The 15,130-nt window shown below is 42.7% G+C and overlaps 1 protein-coding gene across 1 annotated transcript in view; it reads left to right on the plus strand.

Annotated features, from left to right (window-relative positions):
* The first annotated feature begins 945 nt into the window (after positions 1–945).
* The window catches only part of KATNIP (katanin interacting protein), a 55,640-nt gene continuing 41,455 nt past the window's right edge, over positions 946–15,130 (plus strand). The window contains exons 1-7 of the mRNA XM_058816041.1: positions 946–1,033; positions 1,459–1,534; positions 2,916–3,085; positions 7,697–7,782; positions 9,303–9,443; positions 11,438–11,702; positions 13,003–13,152. Coding sequence (XP_058672024.1) covers positions 1,473–1,534; positions 2,916–3,085; positions 7,697–7,782; positions 9,303–9,443; positions 11,438–11,702; positions 13,003–13,152 — 874 coding nt within the window. The 5' untranslated portion in view covers positions 946–1,033; positions 1,459–1,472. The remainder of the gene's footprint in view (positions 1,034–1,458; positions 1,535–2,915; positions 3,086–7,696; positions 7,783–9,302; positions 9,444–11,437; positions 11,703–13,002; positions 13,153–15,130) is intronic.

Raw genomic sequence — 15,130 nt, forward strand, 5'->3', positions numbered from 1 at the left:
AGGGTCAGTGTCTGTCCGGAGTCAGTGTTTGTCCGGGATCAGTGTCCGTGGTCCGTGTCCGGGGACTCTGCCCCGGGATCTGCGTCTGTCCGGGGTCTCTTTCCCGGGTCCGCATCTGTCCGGGAGCTCTGTCCGGGGGTCAGTGTCCGTCCTGGGACCGTGCCCACCTGGGGGCTCTGTCCGGGGTTATTGTCCTCTGGAGGCTCTGTCCGGGGTCTCTCTCCGGTGTCAGTGTCCAGTGTCCCATCTGGGGCCTCTGTCCCGGTCCGTGGCCGTCCTGGGGCTCTGTCCGGGAGTCTGTCCCGGGTCCATCTGGGGCTGTGTCCGGGACTCTGTCCCAGGGCTGTGTCCATCTGGGGCTGTGTCCGGGACTCTGTCCCAGGGCTGTGTCCATCTGGGGCTGTGTCCGGGGCTCTGTCCCGGGTCCGTGTCCGTCTGTCCCGGCTTCGTGTCCATCCGCGGCTGTGTCCGGGATCTATCCCGGGCCCGTGTCCATCTAGCGCTGTGTCCGGGGTCTGTCCCAGCTCCGGGTCCGTCCGGGTCTGTGCCCGGGGCTCTGTCCCGGCTCCGTGTCCATGTGGGGGCTGTGTCCCCGGATCCGTGTCCATCTGTCCCGGGTCCATGTCCATCCGGAGCTGTGCCCGGGGCTCTCTCCCGGCTCCGTGTCCATGTGAGGGCTGTGTCCCGGATCCGTGTCCATCTATCCCGGGTCCATGTCCATCCGGAGCTGTGCCCGGGGCTCTCTCCCGGCTCCGTGTCCATGTGAGGGCTGTGTCCCGGATCCGTGTCCATCTGTCCCGGGTCCGTGTCCGTCCGGGGCTGTTCCCGGGGCTCCCCCGAGGTGGGGCCGGGCTCTGGCAGAGCTGCCCCGCGGTCGGTCCGGGACAAAACAGGCGGTTCTCTCTTTAGTACAGAGCTCACCGCAGCTGCTGCTGGCACATCCAAACTTCGGGCAGTGTAAGAGCACACCCTGGCACAGCTTGCGGCAGCGGTGTGGTGAGAATTGCTGCAGGTTTCCTGAATGGCAAGCCAGGTAAAATCTTTAATTAAACACTTCAAATAGATACAACCTCAGCAGTGAATAAGCTGTAGGATGAACTGACCTAACAAGTAGCAGCTCAAAGAATTCCTTCCACAGCTGGGCTTTGGGCACAGCTCTTCAGCTATGCCCCAGCTTCTCTTGCTTGCCAGATGTGGCATTATAAACTTGTCATGGCATATGCCTTCTGCTTTTAGGATTTTTTGGTTCTTCTGTAGATTGTGAAGGGTTTTGAAAAATAAGTAAAACAGCTACTGTTTCCTCTGTTCTTCAGGAGTTTTATTTACAGCCCTGACAGCTTTATGTGTGGTTGAAGGAAGAATGTTTTTCTGTTTATAGCCTTCTCATCTATTGAGGGTGCAAAACCAGTGGTACTCCATAATAAATCATTCAGTGTGACCATTATATTCTCATTTCAGGTTTATGTTAAGACATGGTGACTGACTTTGATGAAAAACATGACGAATATTTAATATCCCTTCAGCAGAGAAACCGGTAATATTCACATTTGTTTCCACTTGGGGTATGAAATATTTGTTGTATTGTATCAAATACCAGCAGCTGTGATGCTGTGCCTTAAAACATTCAGGTGTTTCTCTCTTCTTCCCTTTGCTTGCTAAAAGTTCTTATTTCTAGGGGAGGATACGATGTTTCTTCAGCATTTAATACAGAAATACATTTATGAATAAAATAGTTACTTTTTCCACAGTGGCAGGGAAGATTTTTGTTTATAGAGCAAGAGGTTGTAGATTCAGAAGTAACTGGCAGCTCACACTGTGTGAGGGTGTAGTTAAGAGGCACAGTTGTTATGTTGTCAGAAAAACAGAAAAGTGGGAAATAAGGACAGCCAGGTTGCCTTTGCAAACTCCAGTGTTTTTCAGACAAGTTTCAAACATTTCTTTTCCTCTTTCTTCATGTGTTTCTGTCACTATAGCCTGGACAGATGAACTTCATAGCTTATTTTAGAGGCATCTACAGAACTTTCATGCTGGATTCCTTCCTTTAACACAAGAGATTTCTAATCAAATTATATTACAAACTGGTTTGGTAAAAAGACCTTAAAGGCCACGATTATGTTAAAAACGCACAGGTTTCTTTCCTATATAGTATCCTAAAGCAGTATTGGAAAAGGATAAAACCAGTTTATTTAGTGGTTAAACCAATGTGCATCCTTGGTATCAGAGCTCTAATGCTGACTGCTGGGGACATGCTCTTGGGAGAAGTCAGAGGGAAACCAGGTGGTCCAGGGGAATTCACAAATTGTGACCTCATGATGCCAAGCTCCTGGCCTGCATGTCACCTCACCAAAGGAATTAGCATGGCCTGGGTATAACCCATGGTGAGAGGAGAGAAAATTAGAGTTGGAAGAGGGAGAGTAGCTGAAACTGAGCCCGTGGAAGGGCATTATTTTGATATTATTTTAACCAGCATTTAATTTTCTGCTATCTCTAATTGCAGTATTGGCTGGGGGCTTTCTACCTCCAGTTTCAAAATACAAATCATCATTTTTATTCTTGAAAAGAGGCCAACAATTTTTAAGCTTTTTGAAATTCTAAGTGAAATTCTTTAAAATTCTTAAGAAGAAAGGTTAAATATGCAAAATACCAAGTGGAAAAGATAATGTAAAATAAGAAATAACATGGGAAAAAACCTCAGAAAGGAAAAGCTTGGTCAAATTTCCTCTGTCACAGTGTGTGGGTGCTCATACACACGTTACAGAACAGGAACAGACCCTGGAAGATGGATTCTGAAAGGGTTCCTTGAACTGGGAACATATTTTTCAGCTTTGTGACATGGTGTGTTGCTGTATTTATTGAAGATCTGACCATCTGTGTATGTACTGTGCAAGGATGAATGATTGGCCTTTCTCCTTCAGGCTGCAGGAGCGCTTAAAAAGAAAAGATCCCGTGCAAATCAGACTGGAGCAGTTGGAAAGAGGATTTTCTCTGTATGTGAATGGAGCTAACTCTGAGCTGAGAAAGTACCCCAGGAAAATCACCCCACACAGCTGCCTGAGAAACAGGCTCAGACCCACCAGGACAAAGGGTGAGTGCCCTGGCAGCCTGGCAGAGCTGCACCAGGGCTGCCACTCACTCAGAGAGGTCACTGGGATCCAGGGACAGCGCCTCTGGAGCCTGGGGGGATGAAATTCCGTGGAAATCAGGGTGGTTAAGCTGCTTGTGTGTCAGGAAGAGTCTCTGCAACACCCTATCCATTTTTCACTTGATCCCTGTTTAATTCCAACATTTAACTTCCCTGCCTCTCCATTTGTTAAACAGCTCTAACTAAAAGTAGAAGATTAGAAATGTATATAAATTGTCAGGGGAAAATAATGGTATACCTTTGACACATAACACCATTTAAGAGGATTTAAGATCTGATGGACTTCAGTGTTATCCAAGCCTGCTGTCCTGAGGACAAATGACATTTGATGACATAGACTGTAATCAAATTATATCCAGTAATAGCTTCATTAAGCTCATAAATTACATTTAAGCTATAATAGTTGTCTTAAAAAGATAGCTAATCTTTATTTAAATATTTGAAGTGAAGAAAATCAACCATTTTTTTCCCAGTGATTAGCTGGCTTTATGGAAAAATGGGTATTTTGTTTCTAATTTAAGTCTGTCTGTCATCGAGAGCAGTGCAGTGACAGGAATAATTTTGCATGCATGAAAGTATAAAGTATGAGCTTACTGGCCTTCTAATCTATTTAGCATAATGAAAAGAAAGTTGATTTCACTAAATCCCTGTGTAAAGCAGTTTACCAGCCTCAGTCAGATATGTTCACACTTGCTACAACCTATCTCAGAATGTATTTTTAATGTGTGATGGCCTGCTTAAGCTTCATTTTCACCTTAAATGAAGACAAAGAGTTAAAAAAGTTACCTACTCTGATAATTTATTGGTTGAAAGTTTATTAATCTCAACAATACCGGAAACAAACTTTTCCTGCAATAAGTGTTCCAACCACGGCTCTAACTTCATCTCCTTAATTTGTTTTCCTGCTACACTGGGCACATACTCCTTGTTTGCAGGCTTAGGTGTGTTCAGCTTGTATAATTTCCTGCAGGCTGTGTGGGATGGTGATGAGGAATCAGCTTGTCACCTGGCTCCACTGCTCTCTGTGAAAGTGAAACTTTGTGTGCAATGATGTAAAAATGGTCATGTTCTGGGAAATTGTGGAAATTGGGTGTTCTGTCACACAGGGTTGATACATCTTCTGGTAGCTAAAGAGGGTTTAAATCAATATCTTGGACTTTTTGCTCCAAAAATTGTCAAGGGATGTTGTGGCAGCAGCTCTAGTGGAACTCCTGTCAAGAGAAATTTCCTCTTTAAGTTCTGCTGTGCAGTTGTTATGTCTCAGCTTAACTAAAATTCTTTATTTCTATGGTCCCTTAAAGCCATTTGCTTCAGTCAAGGTAGAATACATGTCTTAGAGATCTCTGAAGACTCCAGTTGCAGTCTCTGTTCTTTTCCTCAACTCCATCTATCAGAGACTGTAGCACCAGCTCTGCAGAAGATAACTCAGTGTTTTGCTGTTTAACTCTCCAGTGGTGTTGTTTTAAACCCATGAAGCTGCAGTGAAAGGTACCAACTGAACCATTATCCTGTCATTTTTCCTCTTCCATTTGGTTTTGCCACTGGAGTCCAGAATGGGTCACTGCTGGTCTGTATGAGCTTCTTGCCTGGGAGCTCTGCCTTAGCAATTTTGTGGTCTCTTTCCTTTCAAGGTATTTCTTCTCAATGATTGAATATGATTTTACTTACAGGAATGATTCCTAGCTGAGATACAGCACTGAGTTTTCTTCCCTATCCATCTCCCATGAGAGTTATTGCATCATTTATTACTTCTAAAGCATCCATCTATAGGATTAGTCTTCACTGAAAAATTAGGAATGGGTGGTACTTAATAATCCAGAACAGGCATAAATCCCTCTTTCTGGTTCCTGAAAGTGTCATCATAAATCTGTTTGTCAGGACTGTTTTCTTTGTGTTCCCTAGGAGTAATCACTGATAATAGTGATTGATAAAGTTTTCATGCTTAGGATTGGTAATGAGTTAAAGGAAATAATGGGTTGGAGGGTAGTGAAGCTGGGCTCTAGGTGTGCTGGCATTTCTTTGGGTCTATAACCCACACATGGTTTCACAACTCTGTTTGTTATTCCAGTGAGTGTGTGTGGGGTCACAAATATGTGGCTTGAGGGTAGTGTGGGGGTTTCCTTGGGTTAGGACTAATATTTTGAGGATGTACTTCTCAGTCCTTGCCTAGTCAATAGGCACCGACAGTGCAAATCCCTGAGGGAGTGGCACCAGTGGAGCTGTTCTGTGTGCCCAGATAAGAACTGGTTGGTATTCACATCCCATCCATCCCATGGGAAGGATATTTTTGTTCCAAACTAATGTTTGTTGCACAGATGACTTGCTCAGCTGCATCAGCCCCTGCCTGGGATTTCAATGACTGTTCTTCCTTGCTTAGAGAGACCTGGTCAGGTGAATCCATGTCAAACTCTGACCACTAAAAATCCATCACTAATAGAGTTATGGAATCGCAGAACTGGGAGGGACCTTAAAGCTCATCTTGCTCCATCCCTGCCATGGCAGGGACACCTTCCACTCTCCCAGGGTGCTCCAAGCCCTGTCCAGCCTGGCCTTGGGCACTGCCAGGGATCCAGGGGCAGCCACAGCTGCTCTGGGAAACCTGTGCCAGGGCCTCATCACCCTCACAGGGAACCATATTTTCTAGTATCCAATCAAAGCCTGCTCTCTGTCAGTGTAAAGCCATTCCCTCTTGTTCTGTCACTCCATGACTGGTAAAGAGTCTCTTGAACCACTCAGGTTCTGAGGATGAACCTCAGCAGTGGTAGCATGAGTCCTGCCATCTCCCCCTTTCCTACTCACAGCACACTTGAGGGGCTTCTGGGCAGTTGCTTTGAAGAGATGGATTCTCAGAGAGTGTAAGGGAACGGTGCTTCCAGTTCTCTCCCAAAGCAGTGACTGAATCCAGCCACACTTCTCACAGTGTAAACTCAAGGCAGTTCGGTGCCAGCAGAGCCAACATTGCAGAGCAATCAGCACCAATGGTGGCTCAAAGGATTTCTGGTGTTCCTTGGGAATAGCCCATTGGAGCTCTGGTTGGAAGGGCTGGTTCTCTTCCTCAGAACAGTCCATTCCTTTTCCCCTCTGTGTTTAGTGCTGTTTTGGGCTTCTGAGACAGAGAGATACTTTGTGCTGGAGCAATAGAACAACATAACAACATCCTGCAATGCTGTGATCACTCCAAATGGACATAAACAAACACTGTTCCCCCAGGATGGTTTTGCCCTGGGCCTGCTCCCTCCTGTCTGCCTGGACCAGCTTTTGTGCAATCTCCTGGTGAACCAGATTGCCCAAGGGCCTATAACTAAAAGGAATCTTTTATGTTTTCCCACATTTAAAACTTGCCATATCAGTTCTCTGAACAGGTTACTGCACAGGTGCATGTAGGGTTGTCCAACCCCCAGAAAAGAAAATATGGTATTGAGAGCTGTAATGAGCAACCTGATTTAATTCTGAAGTAAGCCCTGCTTTGAGTGGAAAGCTGGACTTGTGAGCCCCAGAGGTTCCTTCCAAATGAAATCTTTCTGTGATTCTCTGACCTTTGTAGGACAATGGCTTCTTTTATTGTCAGTGCCAGTTCCTGCAGCCTTAGGGTGACCATTAAATTATGGCTTAAAGAAAAAAGGTTTTGCATCAGCTGTTTTTCTCCACTGAGAAGAAATGGAAGCTGTAAATCTGTCTTGGCCATAGGAAATGAGATGCCTTTATTTAGGATGCTACTGAGAGTGTTGGTGATGCCTTTGTTCCATTGAGGACGCTGATGTGACCTGCAAGTTGTTTGTCTCTTTCTCTCAATCAAAGCATCTTCTCAAAAATCCATTGTTCCACTCTAAGTTGGGGCCATTTCCACCACAGAGACCCTTCATTCTCCTTGACCATACAGAAATTTTTTGCAGAAGTTCCTGAACCAACTCTTCCTTGCCTTAGAAATGAAGGATAATGGTTGTTTGTCCTTCATTTATGAGTCATACATGAAGAATCCTTCTCTGCACAGTATGTTAAATACCCAGTACATTCTGTTTAATCTGCCAATATTTCATGTTTCCTTAATTTGCAAGTAAATACACACAATTCCTTTGTGAACCCAGCATGTCACCTGTTCACCAGAGCCCTGTCTGCCTTTGGTAGCTGGGTTTTGGGCTCAGTTGGCTTCCTCAGACAGGTTACTTTCTAACCAGCTGGGAGTTGGAATGATGTGTACCCCTGTTCTAGAATGTATTTCTATATTTTCATGTCAAAAAAGGTGGGGCTTCCCTTGCTGTTAAGCTGTTGTATCTTAAAAGAACGTATTCTCTTAAAAACACTTGATGATAACTGTCCCTGAAGAGGTTCAACACTCCTGCTGCTAGAACTGGCCAGGATCTGATGTGGGATCTTTGCAGCTGTTGATTCTATTTATGTGTCAGATTTATTCTTCTATCCTCCTCTTCTATCTTTCCCCTCAGTGGGGAAAACAAAACCACACAAATCCACAAACAGAGGTGTCTGTTTATTGTCTAATATTGGATTTCTGCTTTCTCTCTCCTGTCTCCTAATCCTTGTGTGTCCCTGCTGAAGAAGCAGCCCAGCTAGAAGAGAGTGGGCTGTCAGAGCACAGCCCTCAGCCTGTCCCAGGCAAGATACAACGCAGGAATTGGCTTCAGGTATGGGGCAGGTGGGAGAAATGGGGCTTTGATTCTTAGGTTGCAAATTACTTCAGGGGAAATTGGTTGTATGTGGTACAGAGTGGGCAGCTGGGGCTCTCTGATGGCTTGGGCTGGATGCTGACAACATGAAATATTACCCTGACCACATTTGTGTCTGCTTGGAAGCCTGAAGAGGCAAATCTCATTGAAAGGGTTTGGTTTCAGTGACATTCATCACAGAAAGCCTGTACACGAGTGGCTCAGTGTGTCCTCCAGCAGAGTGGCTGCTGCTGGATAGCTCTGGTGGCACCCTAGGGAATTGATCTAGTGCAAAGGATGGGGAAACTCATTTTGGAGAGACATCACTGCCTGTTACTGCTCTTCTCCATCCTGCAACAAGATTGAGGGATAAAGAAATGTAATTTACATAATTTGAGTTGTAATTTGTGATAAATTCTTGTAGGTCATAGGAGAGGGAAATGCATCTGAATAAAAATACCCTATCTATAAGAAATTTAGAGCCATCAGCTCCACAGTTGTTGGTTCACCAGAGAAGTCTCAGAAGAGAAACCTATTTTCTTTTAGCCTAAAGAAGGATCTGAGTTAACCTGTCAAGGACTTAATTAAAACAATAAATGGGAATTCAGAACAATGGAGGCATGTCACCCAAGTAATTACACTGCTTGATTAGCCATTGGCCTGGCTGGATGTTCAGTCTGTGCTTGAGTGATGGGATCAGAGGTCTTTGGCACTGTGGATAAGTGTTTGTGCTGTGCAGGTTTTCTTTTCTTTCAGAAAATACTTCACATTCAAGCTTGAAGGCTGCATTACTTTGTTTACCACTCTTACTGCTTAGCTGAATTAATTTTCTCAGCTTCCATTATGGCCTGTCAGGACTTCTTTGCTGAATTTGCCAGATGTGTAGCTCTGTACTAAAACCTGGTTTCTACTTGGGACTAGCTTAGGATGATTCCTTAAGTCTTTTATCCAGTTGGATGGCAGGATAGGAGTTATTATATCCTTATAAACAACTGGAATTATTTAGCTGGGGAAAAGTGCAACCACAGACTGAGCAGTTTCCTTTCCCAGTGATTTTCCATGGGGATTTTTTGGATATCTAGAGGACCCAGCAATTCCTGGCCAAACCTGTCAAACTTGGGCTGTGCTAAGGGATGCTGTGAGGGGGAAAGGTGGGCTCACTGAAAGAATTCATCAAGTTATCTGAGGATATTCCCTCTGGGACATCTTTGCCCCTGGCACTAAGAAAATGCTAGAGGGGTGTAGGAACAACAGAGAGCAAGGTTTACTATCCCTGCCCTCTCTGGGCTCAGCAGTAGCAGGTGGGGAGTTTGACCAGGACTGATAAACTGTAATTCAGGGGCCCAAAGATGAGCTCAGGGAGGACAGAAACCTTCTGTGGATCAGAGGAGAAAAGCAGTGCTTGATCATGCTGTTGTTATATAAAGTGTGATGGTTACTCTTCTTGTACTGCTGATACACAGAAGAAATCTGATTTCTTTGAATGCTTCTTCTGACAGAAAACTGTGGCAATTAAAACAGAAGAAGGGGGTAAACTCTACATTAACCCATCTCCAGAGTACTCTGAAGATTTTGAACCTTATGAAAGCTTGAATGTGGAGAGCAGCAGTGATGATGATGATAATGGTCCTCTCTCCCAGGTACAGTTGGCAGCTGTTTTCTGCTGTTTTCTGCAGTGTCATTTGAAATGTGGTCATGCCCAGGGATCAGCCTCAGCACCCAAACCCCTCTATTGTGGTGTCTTCATTAGAGAATTTTGCTTTGATGAGATGTGACAAACAGAAGGGAAAAAAATGAAAAGTAAAGCTGCTTGAGAAATCAAGTCTCAATCAGCAACACTACAAAATGTTAAACCTTATTTTTAGGAGGGGGAATATTGTCTCTGTTGAGTTGAATTGAGATATTTCCTGCAAGGAGCCTCTTTCAGTTCAGTTAATGGTTGTGCAAGTGAACATCACTCCTGGGTATCAGGTTAGAGAAAGCTGAAACAACAGCTTTTGCTGCCTTTAGGGTAGTCTTTAAATAATGATGTGAAAATTGTTGCATGTCGTTATTTTGCCTAACAAAAATCAGACTATTTGAAAATGTTCTAATCAATGCAGTTGCTTTGCATCAAGGATTGTTGTTGTATTGACTGTGCAGCCTTCCATTTGATCACTAATTGCAGTTTGTTCTAGCACACTTCACAAATGTGAAAGAAAACTAATCAATGAACAAAAATTTATGAATGTTTTTCTGCCTAAGCAATTAATGACATAAATAAAGCTTTTCTGCGTAGTGGAGTAGCATCTGTATATGAAACTGTTAACAGATCTTACCACTGACATCAGACAAAATTCCCAAGCATATTTTCCTAGCTTGCATCTTTCTCTCATTTCTATATTTTGCCTTGATGATTATTTTTTGCTCTACAAACTGGTAATTTGTTTACACTGATGAATATTTATATCTTTTATGTGTTTTTAATAGGAAGCTAATAATTTCAAAACAACTCCCCTTTTCTTTTTAGTCAAGATGGAAATAATTTTGGTTTTGTTGGGGCTATAATGTATTTTTTAATGTCTTGTTACAATGCAGATGCAGAGGTTTCAAAGGAAAAGAGACTTGTACAATTTCCTGTCAAAGAGCTGGAAATATTAGTTTTGACTGTCTTAAAGACATGCTCAATATGAAGGCTCAGGTTGCTTATAAACCCTCTTTTGAGGCTGACTTTGTCTGCTCTTTGTAATATATTTCTGTCAACATGGATTTCCTAACAGGTATAATCTGTAGGAGCTTGAAGCTTTCATTGCAAACTGAATATAGACTGTCACAGTTCATTTGTACCTAAGGTACCTTCAGGTTTTCATTTTATACAGTTTGCTTACCTATATTTATCTCAAAACTCTTAATACCAACAAAGCAGGGGGAAATAAAAAAGCATTTAAGAGATGCAAAGTCTTTTCCTTTTGCATTCATGAAAACCCACAGCTGTCCAGCATCATCTGTGCTGTTTGTGGTGTGTGATGGGAGAGGCAGGGCAGTTTTTTCCACAGTAAATTTCAAAATAGGTTATTTTTTGCATAAAATCCTGTTAGAGTGTATCCACTTCAAAAAACTCAGTGCAAGCTGGGAGCTTAGCCCATCAGAGCCCAACTCTTTTTCTGCTGGTTTTTGAAGTACAGATGTGTACCAGGCAGGACTATTATCATCTATCATGTGCTTAAAAAGGAGTTGCTGCTACATGAGCTTGACAGTCTTGTTGAAAGCATTTGGAAATTCTGGTTTGCAGCTACTCCTCAAACAGCAAAGCACAACTGTGAGACTGCACAAATATGTGCCTTTGCTCTCCCCCTTACTTGCTTTTTGTAACTTACTCCTAAAAATTGGTTTTGCACATAAAAGCTCCTTGGCCTAGAGAATGTTCCTGCTGGATACTGATGAGAAGGAGCACAGCAGTTGTAGGATGATTTTTCTTTACAAGCCCTCATCAAATGAGGCAAGACATGACAGAGGAATGGGAATATTTTTAGCTGCATCATGGCTCTGAGTTCCTCAGAAGATTTTTCTTTCTCCTGGAGAGGGACTGGCAGCCACTCTGGTTTATTCTAAAACACAATTTTGAGCTTTTCTGACAGATGTGTTTATATTGTAGCAGAAATTGAGAAGCAGCTTGCAGCACAGTGTGGAAGAGGAGAGGATGGAAGAAGACTCCCTCAGTGATGATTATGACTCTGTTGAAGAGGATGTGTTTTCAGACCCATCTCCCACTGAGGAAGCAATTACAGGCTTTGAAGGCCTTCAGTTGGATAGCAGTGGGGCACTGCAGAAGGAAGGTTCTGAACATCAGGATGCTGGGAGATGCTCTAGCCTTGATTCTGGTGCCACAACTGTGCTGGAGTTCAACCAGGATCAAAGCAGTAAGTCTGTGTCTTGCACAATTCTTCCTTACAGTAATCATTCTTTGAGGGAATTGCTTTTAAGGTTGATCATTAGATGTTACTCCGTACCCTTTCAAGTTCTCATGCCCTGCAGCAAACCTGTTGTTTGATCTCCTGATTTGGGACACTTGCATCCTCTTGTACTTCATTAGGAACTTTTTTGGCAAATCCAAAGATACAGACCTGGTTACTGCACCTGCATCACCACTTCTAGACACCTGAATGGAGCTTGTCTGTGAGATTTCTCAAGGAATTACCATGTTTTTAGATACATTTTTGAACTGTTTTTGCAGTAATTCAGGCAGCCAAACCTTCCTGGTCTCACCTTTATTTCACATACCTGTTCCAGTGTGTGCTGCTCATCCCTGGTGATTGACATGAGCCACTTCTTTTTGTCTCTTTCTGTCTCCTTTGGAGCCTCAGTGTCCAAACCCACAACCAGTCATTAGGTCTCAAAGATGATTTAACAAAGGGTGAAGAGTTCAGGCAGAAACCAGACCTAAGCCTACCTTCAGTATTTCTCAGAATTCCTTCCCTGCTTGTTTCTGGTACAGTAATTGGTTTTGGTTTCTTGGTTTTGTTTATTTCACTGCTTCCTTTTCTTTTTTTTCTTTCCCTAATGTGGAGTTAATTGCATAAATTCAGAGAAACAATCTTGGAATAAATTAAGTAGAAGAGTATTCCTTTCATTATCATGGATGTGAGTGGAGTGTGAATGGGGAGAGGGGCAGAAGAAGAGACAGGAGCAAGGGATGGAAGAGCAGTGAGAACAAAATCTCTGGGAGAGTGCAGGATTTTTTTTCCAGAGAGAAATTTCAGAGCTGTGATGCATTAATAATTCCCAAACCAAACCAAAAAAGTGAAGAATTACTTCTATGAGCTACTCCCTCTCCCCCTCTGAAACTTCTAAACATGATAACATTTGTGTCTGTATTTTAAGAATTTTCTTTGGTATAACTGTGTTAACTAATAACTCAGGACTTCTTTTTTATTTTTGTTTTTCATGACAGTAATGCAGGTAAATATCTGGCAGAGATGAGATGTCTTGGTACATTATAATACTATTTTTATTTTGTTTGAGTTAGTGCCAGCCATCCATATGTGCATCTGCATCAACAGAACAGTGCCAGTGAAAGGGATGGAAATTATCACTTTTAACTATGCCAACATAATTAAAGTGGCAAAACTTTAGCATTAAAAATCCAATAAATTTTCCTGGGCTGGCTGCTTCCACATAACTTTAAAGTTCATTATTTTTTTTTTCCTTTTTATCTTGCAGAAGTGAAGCCAGTGCAAGTTCTCTCAGCCAAAAGAAAGGACAGTGCTGAAGTGTACATTCCTGTCAAACCAGGCATGCTGAAAAATAAAGGCACTCGGCCACTCTCTGCTGTGTTCCTGCACCAGGACAGACACGAAGCAATGTATTCTAGTAAGAAATAAGAATATATGATGTCAATAAGGAGAGTTTTCATGCTTTTTCTCCTTCTGACTCAGATGCAATTTCAGCTCACATCTGTCATTATGTGAATTTTTTAGCTGTTGCTCCCCTGCCTTTTTTTTTTAAAGTGGGATTTTCTGTGGTTCTGTTGTTGTTTTTAACACCTTGAGTGTTCTGACTTCAGTGAAATTGTGATAAAATGTAAAAGCCTGTAAACTTCAATCTTCTGCCATATCTTTACATATCTTCCTTCTCTTTTTGTTTCCACAGCACAAGATTTTCCCTCTCCCTTTCAATCCTTGGTCAGTACTTGCTCTGTGTTTCCCACTTCCCTTGTGGAGGTCTGTTCCCTGTGGTTTTAATGGAAATGTGTGTTCTCCCAGGCAGCAGCTGATGTTTGGTGGAAGAGTTTAACACATTTGTAGCAATACAAAATGCAGAGTCCTCTACCACAATAAAGGCACAGTTTTTCACAGCATGACAAAAGAGACCTGTGGCTGCTTGGGACTGTAGTTGAATTACACCTTGAACACTGACATCAGTCTGCAGTGCTGGGTAGATGTGCCAGTATCTAGGAGCATACTGGAAAATATTTTTCATGGACTGGAGAACATAATTTGAAGCCACTGCTGCTTATTATAAATATCTTCTGCTAAGGTGTGGTCTTTACCTGGGGAAAAACCCCAACAAAACACAGCAGATCCCAAATGTAGGGGCTGAAGTTGTGACTGCAATTGTAGTTCAGTGCAGTCCTTAACTGAACAAGTCTGATCAGCTTGAGTTTTGGAAGGTCTGAGGTGAAGTTTTCAGACCTGCCGTACTCTGTGGCCAAGCTGCTCTTTTCAAAAAAACAGAATCCAGATGTGTCCCAAGAAAGCACTAAGGCCAGTGGTTTTGAAAAGCCAAAATAATTAGTTTCTTAATTAGCAGAAAACCAAATAGAGAAAAAAGAAGTTAATTCTTTTTGGCTCCAGAATAAATCCCCTTTGTAGCTTCTGAGACCCTCACCCACCATCTGTTGAAGCAGATGTTGCTTTGAATTCCCAGAGATGTGTGCTGCATTTTCTCAGGTTATAATAGTGCTGATTGGAGCTGTTTCTGTCCAACTACTGTGATAAATCCTAAATGAATTTCATTTCAGGGGAATGATAGAGTACAGAAGAATAAGCAGGTCTTTATTCCATCCTTGTTTTTGCAGAGATGACTGATGCTTGTTGAAAGTTTTCATGGGTGTATGTGCAAGGAGTGCATGCACACAAATCTCAGCTCAGTCTGAACTTCTTGTCTTTTCAAGGTGGACTTGATGTTACTTGCACTGTGCTCTCTTCCCTGCAGCACTGAGAGCACTCTGGCACTTCAGTTATTTCCCCTCACTCTAAATGTCTGTACAACTTCAGTCTCTTCTCTTCCCTCGACTTTTAAAGCCCTCAGATATAACCACTGTGCTTCTCTTTTATCCAATCTCACATCATCTGTTGTTAAATTTGATTTCCTTTCTTTCAAACCTGTTTCTAGGCTGTGATGTTTCTGTTTTTCCATGAAGTTTGGGAAGATTGGGATTCGTGTGGGCATTGTGATGACTGCTTAAATGACAAGGTCATTTATTTTGCCTTGTAAATAGCAACTCCTGATTCCCCTTGTTTTGCTAGAAGTCTCTGGGGATTCCTACATAATAGCTGAACACCCCAATTACAAATTCCTGCTGTGCTTAAATTATATATACTTCTTTTCAATGGACTATTACAAGGCATTTCCACTAAATACCAGAACAAAGCAATCTAAAAGCATAAAAATTATGGTTCTCATTTGTTGGTTCTCCTCTTCTTATGATGCTGTTTTAACAGTTGCCTAAAGAAGATGTGGCTTGGAATCTTAGCATAAAACCAAATTAGGGGAATTCAGCTTCATTTGGGATGGTTATAGATGCAAAAAAGCCCTTTGTCAGGAACTGAATGGAAAGTTTCAGATG

The sequence above is a fragment of the Ammospiza caudacuta genome, chromosome 17 (genome assembly GCF_027887145.1).
Source record: "Ammospiza caudacuta isolate bAmmCau1 chromosome 17, bAmmCau1.pri, whole genome shotgun sequence".
NCBI classification, from domain to species: Eukaryota; Metazoa; Chordata; class Aves; order Passeriformes; family Passerellidae; genus Ammospiza; species Ammospiza caudacuta.